At 42.9% G+C, this 12,503-nt stretch overlaps 2 protein-coding genes across 4 annotated transcripts in view; one reads left to right on the top strand and one right to left on the bottom strand.

Annotated features, from left to right (window-relative positions):
- Window positions 1-12,503, bottom strand: part of BRF1 (BRF1 RNA polymerase III transcription initiation factor subunit) — a 572,778-nt gene that overhangs the window by 330,983 nt on the left and 229,292 nt on the right. The gene's annotated exons all lie outside the window — the stretch shown is intronic.
- On the top strand, window positions 4,724-8,752 carry BTBD6 (BTB domain containing 6). 2 transcript variants are annotated; one of them, XM_029598101.1, is made up of 5 exons: window positions 4,724-5,206; window positions 5,490-5,775; window positions 6,050-6,140; window positions 6,338-6,456; window positions 7,450-8,752. In XM_029598101.1, the coding sequence occupies exons 2-5, from the start codon at window positions 5,576-5,578 to the stop codon at window positions 8,480-8,482; spliced, it is 1,443 nt and encodes a 480-aa protein (XP_029453961.1). In that variant the 5' UTR covers window positions 4,724-5,206; window positions 5,490-5,575; the 3' UTR covers window positions 8,483-8,752. The 2 variants fall into 2 exon arrangements, with proteins under 2 accessions (XP_029453961.1, XP_029453960.1); XM_029598100.1 differs by having other exon boundaries at window positions 4,724-5,775.

Here is a 12,503-nt window from a genome sequence, read left to right on the forward strand (position 1 = left end):
AAAGGGATTTTTTTTTTAGTAAGGGTAGTAATCACCAGGTAGTAAACATTCCAGCAAGCCACCCCCATGGCTCTAACTCTTCATTCCCATCCTCTAGCCTTTATGGATCCACAGTGTTTATCCCACACCGCTTTGAAATCTTTCATAGTTTTAGTCTTCACCACTTCCTCCTGAAGGGCATTCCAGGCATCCACCACCCCCTCCGTGAAGAAATACTTCCTGACATTGGTTCTGAGTCTTCCTCCCTGGAGCTTCAAATCATGACCCCTAGGTTCTATTGATTTTTTGCCATTGTAAAAGGTTTGATGTTGACCATGAATCATTAAAACCTTTCAAATATCTGAAAGTCTGTATCATATCTCCTCTGCTCCTCCTCTCCTCCAGGGTGTACATATTTAGGTTCTTTAATCTCTCCTCATAAGTCCATTTTATGAAGACCATCCACCTTTTTGGTCACCCTTCTCTGAACCACCTCCATCCTGTCTCTGTCTCTTTGGAGATACGGTCTTCTGTTTCTTTAGATTATTTAGGATAGTTTTATTTTTTTATAGAATTGTTGAGACCTTTCTCATTTAGTATTGCCATATTAATACCCATCCTAAGTTGCTTTTAGAAGACTCCGTTGTGAGGCTGAGTGTGCCAAGTATTAGCATAGGTAAGGTGGTAGAGATTTTCTTGCCAGTAGGCAGTGATGTGGTGCTCTAAGGATTGCTAGGGATAACTGTACTGCATAAATATTTACAGTGCATTTTGCAGACATACATCTTATGCATTCTGCATCCAAACACTGCAAACCTCTCAGGTTGGTTGGTATGTCACTGGGTGCTTCCAATAAATTTGAAGGCATGCAGTAGTAGTGATTATGCAGTGCTTCTCATCCTCTCCATTATATTTTGTCAAATATTCTTAATTACATCATTATTCACCCAGTGATTTCTCTTTGTTACTGTATGTTTTTATTTATATAATAGGTAAACAATTAAACAGGTGAATTTCACACCATTCTCCACAATAATATACATATAACACAATGAGAGATCTAACAGTTTACAGCAAATATATAGAAACATAGAAACATAGAAATGACGGCAGAAGAAGACCAAACGGCCCATCCAGTCTGCCCAGCAAGCAGACTTACAAGTTCATAAATCACTACAGAGATGCACAGTATTCAAAACTTTATATACAGTACTATTTATATTAAAATTTATATATATAGTATTATATATATAAAGTATATATTATATATATATAGTATATATTAAAATTTATATATATAGTACTCTCTAATTAACAATTTAAATATGAGACCATTTTACAATAACATAACCAATCTCACCAACCATTTTTATATGTATAAAAACCAACTAAAATCCTTCTTCAATCATCCACAACATACCACACTCATACCCATCACATTCTCATTAAAAATAAAAAGATGAAAAAATATCAAATGAGAACTCAAAAAATATGCAAATTTCATACATAGATGCAAACGGCTCGATGTTCCAAAACTTTCAATGTGTTATCAAAAATTATTAATTATAATTTGGCTACTCTCCCGATGTTTTGATGATTTCCAATCTAATCCACGGTGTCAACGAATTTTTCCGTGGTAACTAAATATATCCCCGACAAGGGACCCTCATTTCGCCCTACGGGCTTCCTCAGGAGGTAATCTTTCTCAAAAGTCACAACTTGAAAAACCTACAGTGAATGCTAAAATATCAAGACGTTCTCAAACTTCACGTAATGAACACGTTAAATGCCTCCATCGCATCTCGTAACCCAGCTCCAAAAAGATCAAAAAAGAAGCCGCTATCACACACCGTATCTGGACTAAAAACTGCCACGGATTAAATATCTGGATACAGTGTGAGATAGCGGCTTCGTTTTTGATCTTTTTGGAGCTGGGTTACGAGATGCGATGGAGGCATTTAACGTGTTCATTACGTGAAGTTTGAGAACGTCTTGATATTTTAGCATTCCCTTTAGGTTTTTCAAGTTGCGACTTTTTTAGCAAGCTAACGATCACTTCTGCAATAGGAGAAGACCACTATATAGCACAGCCAAGACAGCCACAGCCGGCATAGAAATGGCTCCAGCAACAAGAAGGGGGAGCTCAGGTGGCGATGGTCTCAGCAAATCATAGTGATCATTACTTCTCCTTCCATTGATGGACTGGCTTTGCAGGCTCATAACATCAGAAAGAGTCACATACCAGAGCCAGGACAGTGCTGGCAAAGACAGGGCAAGAGATGCTTCCATAAGCACTGAGGGAGCTCAGGTGGTGGTATGTTCAGCATGAATGAGATATATGGCATGAGAGATGTGGATACACAAAAAATTAGAAACTAGTGAAAAAAGAAAATAAAATTACAGGGTACAAGAAAAATTCACACATTCTGGTACTAGTTCATATTGCCTTTGGTCAAATTAATTTCTGGCAGAATACATTTTGCTGCTATAGCTATCATTTCTCTCAGTTTCTTCTGCTCATTTCTTTTGTGGGCAATCTGATTTTCGCTGTCAGCTTTGGGAAATGTACATCTCTAATATCTTACAGGCTGATGCAATATCGGCGCTCTCCTAACACGCGTCAATCAACCTATTTGGGGAGCCTGATTGAATATTTAAATTGACTGCCAAGGTAAAAAGAAGGTGCTAGAGGAAATTGTACACCCCTACCACCTCCTCGCAGCGGGCGCCCAAGAGAGGTAGATGTCAGTGGGTTAAGAAAATGGAAGCTGTGCACAGCCATGGGTTAGGAAAATTGGACGCTCGTTAATTTCCTAACCTGACTGCCGGCACACTTTAAATTTTTTTTTTTAACTTTCTCCTTTTTGTTCCTCTGACTTAATAATGCCACGATATTAAGACAGAGGAAGTACAGAAAAACAGTATTTTCTGCTTTTCTGTATACTTTTTGGGCTGCTCAAAAATTAACGCCTGCCCCATGGCAGGCAGTAATTTTGGTGAGTAAAAACGCACTTTTTTTTTTTGGCGTCAGGGAGAATAGCTAATATGAATTTACATGTGTTGTATGCTATTAACTTTGCAGGGGGGGGCTTGGATGCGCATTGTGGATGCACTAATCCCGTTATAGCATATGGGGTTGTGGATGCACATCCAAAACGTGTCCAACTACGGGTTAACCAGTGCACTCGGCTGAGCGCATTGTATTCCATCGGCTTGTTAGTATTTTGCACAGAACTGTTATGGTTCTGGCCGCGAGCGCCGCAACCAGACCCTTACCTCAGTGTTCCTGGACCTGTTCCCGCTTCTGTTGGCCTGGTTCGCGGCCTGTTCAGCAGCGTCCCCGCGAGGGCCGCGCTGCCGGAAAGCCTCCCATGGACGCCCTGCCTCTAGGCGCGCGCCACTTGGGCACTTTTCTAGGCCATTTCCCGCCAGTGGTGACTCCGCCCAGTTCCTGACGTCAGATGCCGCGGCCTTGATAAGCCGGCCGCGGACACTCAGTCTTCGCCTTGCAGTGGGCTTACCATCCGGTTCCCTGTTACTCCGGGCCCCGGAGTGAGCTGCCTTTGGAACTCGCTCTGTTCCTGCTTGCCTGTTACAGTACCTGCCTGGTTCCAGTACCCGAGTCTTGCTACAGTTCCTGCCTGGTTCCAGTATCCGAGTCTTGCTACAGTTCCTGTCTACTGTTCTAGTCTGGTTCCAGTTCTCAGTCCTGCTCATCAGCCTTGCCCGCTCCAGTCTCAAGATCATCAACTCGCCTAAGTCCCCGCAGCCGGGCTCCTACGGGCTCCTCCCGGGGGGGCTTCGGCTTCCAAGGGTGAAGCCTCACCTAAGTCCCAGCAGCTGGGCTCCTCCCGGGGGAGCACCAGCTTCCAGGGTGAAGAGCACCTCTACGTCCTGCCTGAACATCTGCCTCCCGGCCTGCGGTGTACCAGAGATATTGAATACCTTTCCCAGTCTCTTGCATGTCGGCCCAAGGGTCCACTAAATTGAGACTCCATAACAAGAACAGGAAGAAATGCATTTGTTTCTATTGCTCAAACACTGTTCCCTCCCATACATGCTGCTTGGAGGAGAGGGGCTGAAGCAATAAAGCAGTTTTCTGCTTCCTGAGCATTGGCCAATAGAATTGGAGCACTATCCCTATAACAACGTTATGCACAACTGAACCTAGATAACACTGAATAATTACGGTGCTAAACATTCCTTTCTCATTTAAAGAAAGTCAGCTCATATCTCTCATCCTATTTCCCTGCTACATACTGTTTCAGCAAACACTGAGCTAGTGTGCAAGAGACTCAGGACAAAAGCTTTGCTTCAAAATTTAGCCCAACTATTGTACACAACTACGCGTCACTTTACTTTCTCAAACCTTCTGATGCAACCGTAGCGTGCTGTCGTTTTATCTAATCTGTTTAAAGTACAGTCCGCTCTGCCTGCAGTGTTTCCTTCTGTGCATTTTCTGACTCCAGAAGAGGTTTCAGTTCCCAGCCAGGGACTGCAGCCACCTTGCGGACACGGATTTAGTTTGCAGTGCATGTTTTTCCTCTCTCCCCTCCCTCCCTCCCACCGTAAGGGAGCAGTTTGAGGGTGGAAGAGTCTGACAGTGGGAGGTAAGGAGCAGCAGCAGAATGACATATTGTCTGGGCGCCCAGCCCACCCGCCGTCACTCCCCGCCCGCTCGGCCCTTCCCATTGGAGCCCCGCGCTATGACGTGCACAGCGGCTGCTCACTATTTCACGGCGGCAGAGGCTAAGACACGCAGAGGCAAACAAGCACCATCAGGAAGCAGAGCTCGGCCCCACAGCATCCAATTCACAACAAAAGCAACCAAGGTTCAAAAACAAATAAAGGAAAGGAGGAGGGCAGCTGTGCCAATCCGGGCAGCAGCCTTCCAAAAGCGAACCTCATCCACAGCTGCAAAACAATAAAAAGAGGCAGAGCGGGTGCGTTACAGGAAGCAGGATCGAATTTCTGCAAAAACCAGCAACTCGAAAGGAGGAACAAGGCCAGGGGTCACGGCAATTGCCTGCAGTACTTTGTTTACAAGGACTACAAGATACAACTGGATAACGCACTCTCACATTTTCAGTGCTTATTTTTGGATATCCTGTGGAAAAAATATTGCTGCTCTGCCTAGATGAATTTTGTACTTGGAAGATCGCCTGCTGTTTTTCCCGCTGCTCATAGTTCCGTGCTAACCGGTCTCTTCAGTGTCCAAGATTTTGAGGTACTAACTTCACCCGATCATTGCGGTTCTGCGCTGCCAGTTTCACAGAAGCGAGGAATCATTCAAACTAAAATCATTGAACGTTTTGGGAAATGAAGCTGCTCTAGCTTTCTACCACAAACTCCCACATTGTTTTAAAGTTGAGAATATCCCTCCCAAAATCATTTACGGATAGAATGACTTGTATTTAAATCTATTTTATTTTACTTGCTCATGCCACAATCTCCTGGTTGCCTTAATGGCAGGATCATGAAGTGCTTGACTTTCTTTCTTCTGCTTCCAGAAACCTTAAAGAAGTCCAAAAAGAGCGTGAAGTCAAACGGCAAGCTTCCAGCATGCTATGAAATAGTACCCCTGTCCCTGAAGAAGATGGCTGCAGAACTTTATCCTAGCAGCACAAATACGAATCTCGCAAACAGTAACACTGCTGCAATCACAGCTAACACCAAGAAGAACGTCCTTCAGCTTCAGCAGAGCGCACCACCGCCGCCGCCGCAACTGCAAAACCTGAACAACAACAACATCGAGAGCACCAACTGGCAATCGTTTCATCCCACCCTGCGAGAAAGGTAAGACCCGGGCAGGGCCAGCGCTGCAGCAACCTGTGGCCCAGATCGAGCCCCTCCACTCCTGTGCCAAGGGGGATCGGATGCAGCATCTTTCCCATCCCCCACTCTGGAGGCTGGCGGTGTTTACCCCGCAGGATGTCCACAAGTGCTGGGAGGGGCTCGTCTCTTAATGAATAAAGTCAGTAAAGAGAGTCAAGTTTACGGTATTAAACAAGTTTTTTTAAACTTCCAAATCCTATTGCGTCATCAGATTTCTTTTTTTTAATTTTGAAAGGAATGCACTGATGTTCAACAACGAACTCATGGCGGATATCCATTTCATTGTGGGCCCTCACGGGGCGTCAAAGAGAGTTCCTGCGCATAAGGTAGGTGCAGTTCAAACCTTCAGTTTACAGTATTTTGACTGAGTAACCTGGCACTACGCAGTATCTGAATTGCAGGGAATATTTAAAATATATTCGTAACAAACAAATTATATTATAAAAGTCTTTCAGAGAACTAGAATGTGGCCTGTAGATAGCTGAACAATTTTATGCCTGAAAATTCCTTTTTCTTTTCACAGTATGTTTTGGCAGTGGGTAGTTCTGTCTTCTACGCTATGTTTTATGGTGATCTTGCAGAGGTTAAATCTGAAATCCATATACCAGATGTGGAACCCGCTGCCTTTCTAATTCTATTAAAGTAAGTGATCATTACAAGCATACAAAAGTGTGAGCATAAGACATTCGAAAAGTGCATTTTATCTATAGAATTAGTCAGAAGCTTTAGTCTAGAATCTGTTCTCAGCAATGCTAACAGATTCCACTTTGATGTGTCATTTAGATAAAACTATAAAACTGGCCCACAATTAGAAGAGGGCTTCAGTGCTAATGCACTAATTATCACATGCAGTTTAATATTTTCAGTGTTAATAGCAAATTCTGCATTTTCATTGTGTTGACTGCATTTTCCTCTGATTGGCTTATGCCTTTGTTTTAATAATCCTTTAACTGGCATCTAGAACCAGCAGCAGTTTTGCAGATATTGTATTGATTTTAAAATAGCTCTTACATTGCCCTTGGATTTCACTATAGTGAATGGTTCATCATTTCTCTTGCTTTTCAAAACAAATGGAACTCCAGCATTGCTCTTTCCTTCAACAACAGGGTAAAAGGGGAGCTGGATTTAGACAGTGACAAATGAGGGTCCCAACTTTTACAGTCTGGAGAACTGATGAGCACTAGCAGCAGTTACTACCCTTAACAGAAAGCATGGGATTACTGCTCTTAACCAATAAGCCTTGATGTTTTTGATGTGACTGCAACATCACTCTGCTTCAATAGAGGAGGGGGGGGGGCGGGTGGGAAAAAGGAATTGGATTCAGAGACAATCAACATAAGCCCTGACTTTTTTTTTTTTTTTTTACACAGTCTGGGATATGCACGTGCAGATATAAGGGAAAGTACACAGGACTGCGTCTAAGGCCAAGTCCATAAGCAATGCACTTTAAGTATAAAGCATGGGAATAACTGCACAGAGCAGCAGTTGCTGCCCTTAAAAGAAACATGGGGGTAACCTACACCGTACAGCAGATACTACCATAAGAAGCATGCTGGTCCTTTTCTGCCATCAATTCTATGTTTCTGTTTCGATATTTAAAAGATTAGTAATGCTGCTTTTTTGTGTTTTACCTAGATATATGTACAGTGATGAGATTGACTTGGATGCAGACACCGTGCTTGCTACTTTATATGCTGCCAAAAAGTACATTGTACCTGCTTTGGCCAAGGCCTGTGTCAATTTTCTGGAGACTAGTTTAGAGGCCAAGAATGCTTGTGTTCTGCTGTCACAGAGCAGACTTTTTGAGGAGCCAGAACTGACCCAGCGATGTTGGGAAGTCATCGATGCTCAAGCAGAATTAGCACTGAAGTCAGAAGGCTTTTGTGAAATAGACCAACAAACTCTAGAGATCATTGTCACCCGTGAAACACTGAACACGAAGGAAGCAGTAATTTTTGAGTCTATTCTGAACTGGGCAGAAGCTGAATGCAAGAGACAAGGGCTGCCCATTACGCCAAGGAACAAGAGGAAAGTATTAGGAAAAGCTTTATATTTGGTACGGGTTCCAACTATGACACTGGAGGAGTTTGCGGACGGAGCTGCCCAATCGGACATTCTAACCCTAGAAGAAACACATAATATATTCTTGTGGTATACTGCTACCAATAAACCCAAGTTGGAATTTCCACTGACAAAAAGAAAAGGCCTTGTGCCACAAAAATGTCACAGATTTCAATCATCTGCATACCGCAGCAATCAGTGGAGGTACCGAGGTCGCTGTGACAGCATTCAGTTTGCTGTCGATAAAAGGATATTTATAGCAGGACTGGGATTATACGGGTCAAGCTGCGGTAAAGCAGAGTACAGTGTCAAAATTGAACTGAAACGTCAAGGGGCTGTGCTTGCTCAAAATCTGACAAAGTTTATTTCTGATGGCTCCAGTAACACCTTCTCAGTATGGTTTGAACACCCTGTGCAGGTGGAACAAGATACATTTTACAACGTGAGCGTGATCCTCGATGGCAATGAACTTAGCTATTTTGGACAAGAAGGAATGACAGAAGTTCAGTGTGGAAAAGTAACATTCCAGTTTCAGTGCTCCTCAGACAGCACCAATGGCACTGGAGTTCAAGGAGGACAAATCCCGGAACTCATTTTCTATGCATGATGCATTGGACTTTCATTGCATTCCATTACTACGATGCACCTAAACTCTTCAGCAGTATGAAATGCTACACTTAGCTATCCACTCCAACAGGTTATCAAGCCTCTGAGTGAAGGAACACTCTAGAATTTAATCTTATTTTATTTATTCATAAGCTATTTGATTTAATTATTAAGACTGCACTTAGCAGTAATTGTCTGAAAAACTGCACATAATGTGCATTTATTTTGTATATATAATTTGCAAATAAAAAATTGTAGCTGACTCACAGAACATGCAGACTCAAGCAGCTATGAAGCTGTGAAATATATAAACCATTTTCTTTACCCTAAAACCTGTGTACTTTATCGTTGCTGGTCCTTTTTGGGGCTCCTATTCATGTTAATCACTCTACGGTTGTCTGTAATGCTGGGATCATCTGGGAAAATGATAAATATTGGCAAAGGCATAAAATAAAATCTATATACATCAATCTACTGAGCTGGCCTCACTGGAAACCCTACCAGAGTCTCATTCACTAATTTCTAAACTTAGTTCAGAAAATGCTTCAAAGTTGTTTGATTCAGGCTGCTAGCAAAGTTACAGTGTTCAGCACTGATGTCAGTGGCTGCTTTTAGAGTTCTTTAAATTTCTGCACAGGCAGCTATTGTTGGCACTTTTGCCATAGGTGATATCTACACACAGTTTAATTTCAAAAGTAGTTTAAAATCTCTGGAATGAAATGTCAGAAAGAATCTGTTTAATACTTTAACACTTATTTTATATAAAGCTAATGTCAAAATTGATACTGTAAACCAGTAAGGTACAGGCAAGTCCAAGTCGTGACTAATTAATTTTGTATACTCCATTTAACAGCTTTAGATTTCAGTCAGTGCTCCCCCCTAGTTCCACAAATTCCATTATATCTCAACTGGAGCTTTTAAGGTGGCTTAACAACTGGTTTAAAGGCTGCAGTACTTGAATTACTAGAAATGATTCAAGATTCAGCAGTCATCTGTGTGGGAGGAGGTAGCTGGCTATAGTTTGTGTAGACATGATCACACACCATTACAATTACACAAAGTTCCGAGAACACTTTCCCAAATGTGGCCACGATAACAAACAACCAACCCCTTACATGGCACCAAATAAACTTATTTTTCCTTCCACTCTGCAACAAACTCTCCCGGGGTGAAGGAAGAAAGCTGAAATGAGCAAAGTCATGCAAGAAAAGCAGCATGGTAATTACAGACTTCATTTTGTTAGAAAACTGGACTTGATCATTTCTTACTAAATTCTAGGCTGTCAAAATATTTTTTTGAGAAGTTCAGTTTCAGAGCTAAAACATTGTACATATATAGTTCAGCAATGCTGTAAACAGAGGTTTCAGACTTGATGCTCAATATACAACACTTAAAGTACTATATAACATCTGCTGAAATAGTTTACACTGACTGGGAGATGTTAAAGTTTCTAGATGCCATAAATGACTGCTTCATGGGCATTGGACAGACAAGAAGTGCAGCTACTTTAGATATAGCCCTCAGGGGAATGTACAACCTAGTATAAGAGGTTACTGTAGTGGGCTCACTTAATAATAGACATAATGCAATCAAATTTGACAATCCTTGGAGGGACTACTGTATATAACTTTAAAAATGGAGACTATGACAGATTGAGAAAATTACTTGGAAAAAAAATTAAAAGGAGTGGCTGAGGAGGTTAAAAGTTTGCATGAGGCATAACATTGTTTAAAAATATTAGATACAATGTACTCCCTGCATCAGAAAAGATCAAAGGAAGACAAAAGGCCTGCCAGCAAGGCGGCAGTTAAAACTAAAAAGGGCATCCTTCAAAAAAAATGGAAAGCAGACAAAAATTAAGAAAATAGGGCAGAGGTATTGGCAAGTTAGATGTAAAATAGCAGTAAAACCATTGACTGATTTAGGATTTTGGCACTAGGTACTGTTAAAACCCCTCCTCCTTGTATAAGATCAGACAACAGGGATTAGAAAGTCTAAAGCAGAGCCTCACAGTTTCCTGCAGAAGCTCAGGAGTATATTCTGTGGGAAAAATTAGAAAATACTGAAGCACATTGGCAAACAATTCCATCTTTAATATTCCATTCTAAATATGTAGTAATTTTCTAACTTGCTTTGTACAGGTAAAATTTATTTTTATTGGGTGCAGAAAAGTGATCTCAAGCATCAGTGAAGGGAGATGATCTCAGGGATGGGGTGAGGAGACAGTGAGAAGTCCAAGGATGGGGGGAGAGAAGGGAGCAGGATCAAGAATGGGGTGAGAAATTAAGAGGGCTGGGGATATAGGGGAGAAGTGTGAAAAGTTAAAGAGGTGAGGGAGAGAGGACTGGGGATGGGAGCATAAGTCTGGGTGGGAGAAGAGGAAGGAGAAGGGGATTGGTCTTGGTTAGAGGAAGAAGAGAAGGGAATAGGAGGGTCTGGGGGTTGGGTTCCAGGATGTGGGAGGGAGGGAGAAGAAGGAAGGAAGTTTCCATGATCTGGGGGAAAGAATCAAAGGTCAAGGGTGAGAGGATGTGTATTGCATTGGTGAGGGTGGTGGAGGGAGAGGAGGTAGGTATTCCTTCTGTGCTTTGGCTCTACTCCCTCTTGTATCCCCCCCCTATCTACTCAATCTGGCATACACACAATCAGCCACGCACCAATCCCTTCTCTCACACACAAACATTGCATCCTTTCCTCATTCCTTTCTCTCACATATTTCCAACCTCTCTCTCCTCTTCTCCCCCCCCCCCAAATGATCTCCACTCAGCCCCTCCTAATCTCCTTAAAATGATCCTCCTTTGCTCTGTTTGCTCCAGTTGACTCCCTCCCATCCTGCACCCTTGCAGGCTGCCTGGGAGGGGAGAGGCTGGATCAGGAAGCAGAAGGCTGTTCTCTGTTGACTGAGACTGGGCACATCTGAAAGGCAGCACATTTTCAGCCAGCCTGCTGCCCTCAGAACAAACCTACGGGCCGATACAGTACTGTTACCCCGCGTTTGGATGCGCGTTTGACGCGCTAGCTCTACCCCTTATTCAGTAAGGGGTAATAGCGCGTCGAAAACGCACGTCCAACCCCCCAAAACTAATAGCACCCGCAACATGCAAATGCATGTTGATGGCCCTATTAGGTATTCCCGCGCGATTCAGTAAGTAAGATGTGCAGCCAAGCCGCACATTTTACTTTCAGAAATTAGCGCCTACCCAAAGGTAGGCGTTAATTTCTGCCAGCGCCAGGGAAGTATACAGAAAAGCAGAAAAAACTGCTTTTCTGTGCACCCTCCGACTTAATATCATGGCGATATTAAGCTGGAGGTCCTAAAAGTTTAAAATAATTAAAAAAAAAAAAATTTTAAATCGGCCCGTGGCTCGCAGGTTGAAAACCGGACACTCAATTTTGCCGGCGTCTGGTTTCCAAACCCGTGGCTGTCAGTGGGTCTGAGAACCGACGCCGGCAAAATTGAGCGTCGGCTGTCAAACTTGCTGACAGCCCCCACTTCCGTCAAAAAAGAGGCGCTAGGGACGCGCTAGTGTCCCTAGCGCCTCTTTTTACCGCGGGCCCTAATTTGCATGTTTGTCCCCCCCTGAATCACACGCACAGGAGAGTGGCCTGCACTTGCCCGCTCTCCCACGACCTTTACTGTACTGGCCTGCTAGTGTGCTTGAGAAAACTAAGCCTGAGTAAGACAAGACAAGTGAGAATTTGAGGAGAAGCCAAACAGACAAAAAACCCAAAATCTTTTCAAAGCAAAAAAGCCCGTGAAGGAGTCAGCTGAGCCACTAGATGACCAAGGGGTAAAGGGGTGCTCAAGCACAAGACAACAACAGAAAAAACTGAATGAATTCTTTGCCTCAGTCTTTACTGAGGATGTGGGGATATACTTTGATGGTGATGATTCTGAGTAACTAAAACAAACCTGTGATAATGGAGGATATATAACATTGACTAACTAAAGAATACCAAATCACCAGTACCAGCCCTAGAGTCCTGAAAGAACTCAAACATGAAACTGCAAACCTGTTGCT

Source organism: Rhinatrema bivittatum, chromosome 4 (genome assembly GCF_901001135.1).
Source record: "Rhinatrema bivittatum chromosome 4, aRhiBiv1.1, whole genome shotgun sequence".
Lineage (NCBI taxonomy): Eukaryota > Metazoa > Chordata > Amphibia > Gymnophiona > Rhinatrematidae > Rhinatrema > Rhinatrema bivittatum.

What these genes read in the sequence shown, in the direction of transcription:
- BTBD6 (XM_029598100.1), top strand. Translation starts at nt 5,420, where the DNA reads ATGCCACAATCTCCTGGTTGCCTTAATGGCAGGATCATGAAGTGCTTG. An exon ending in CATCCCACCCTGCGAGAAAG is followed by an intron (nt 5,776 to 6,049) that starts GTAAGACCCGGG and finishes TAATTTTGAAAG; the next exon opens with GAATGCACTGATGTTCAACA. An exon ending in GCCTTTCTAATTCTATTAAA is followed by an intron (nt 6,457 to 7,449) that starts GTAAGTGATCAT and finishes TGTTTTACCTAG; the next exon opens with ATATATGTACAGTGATGAGA.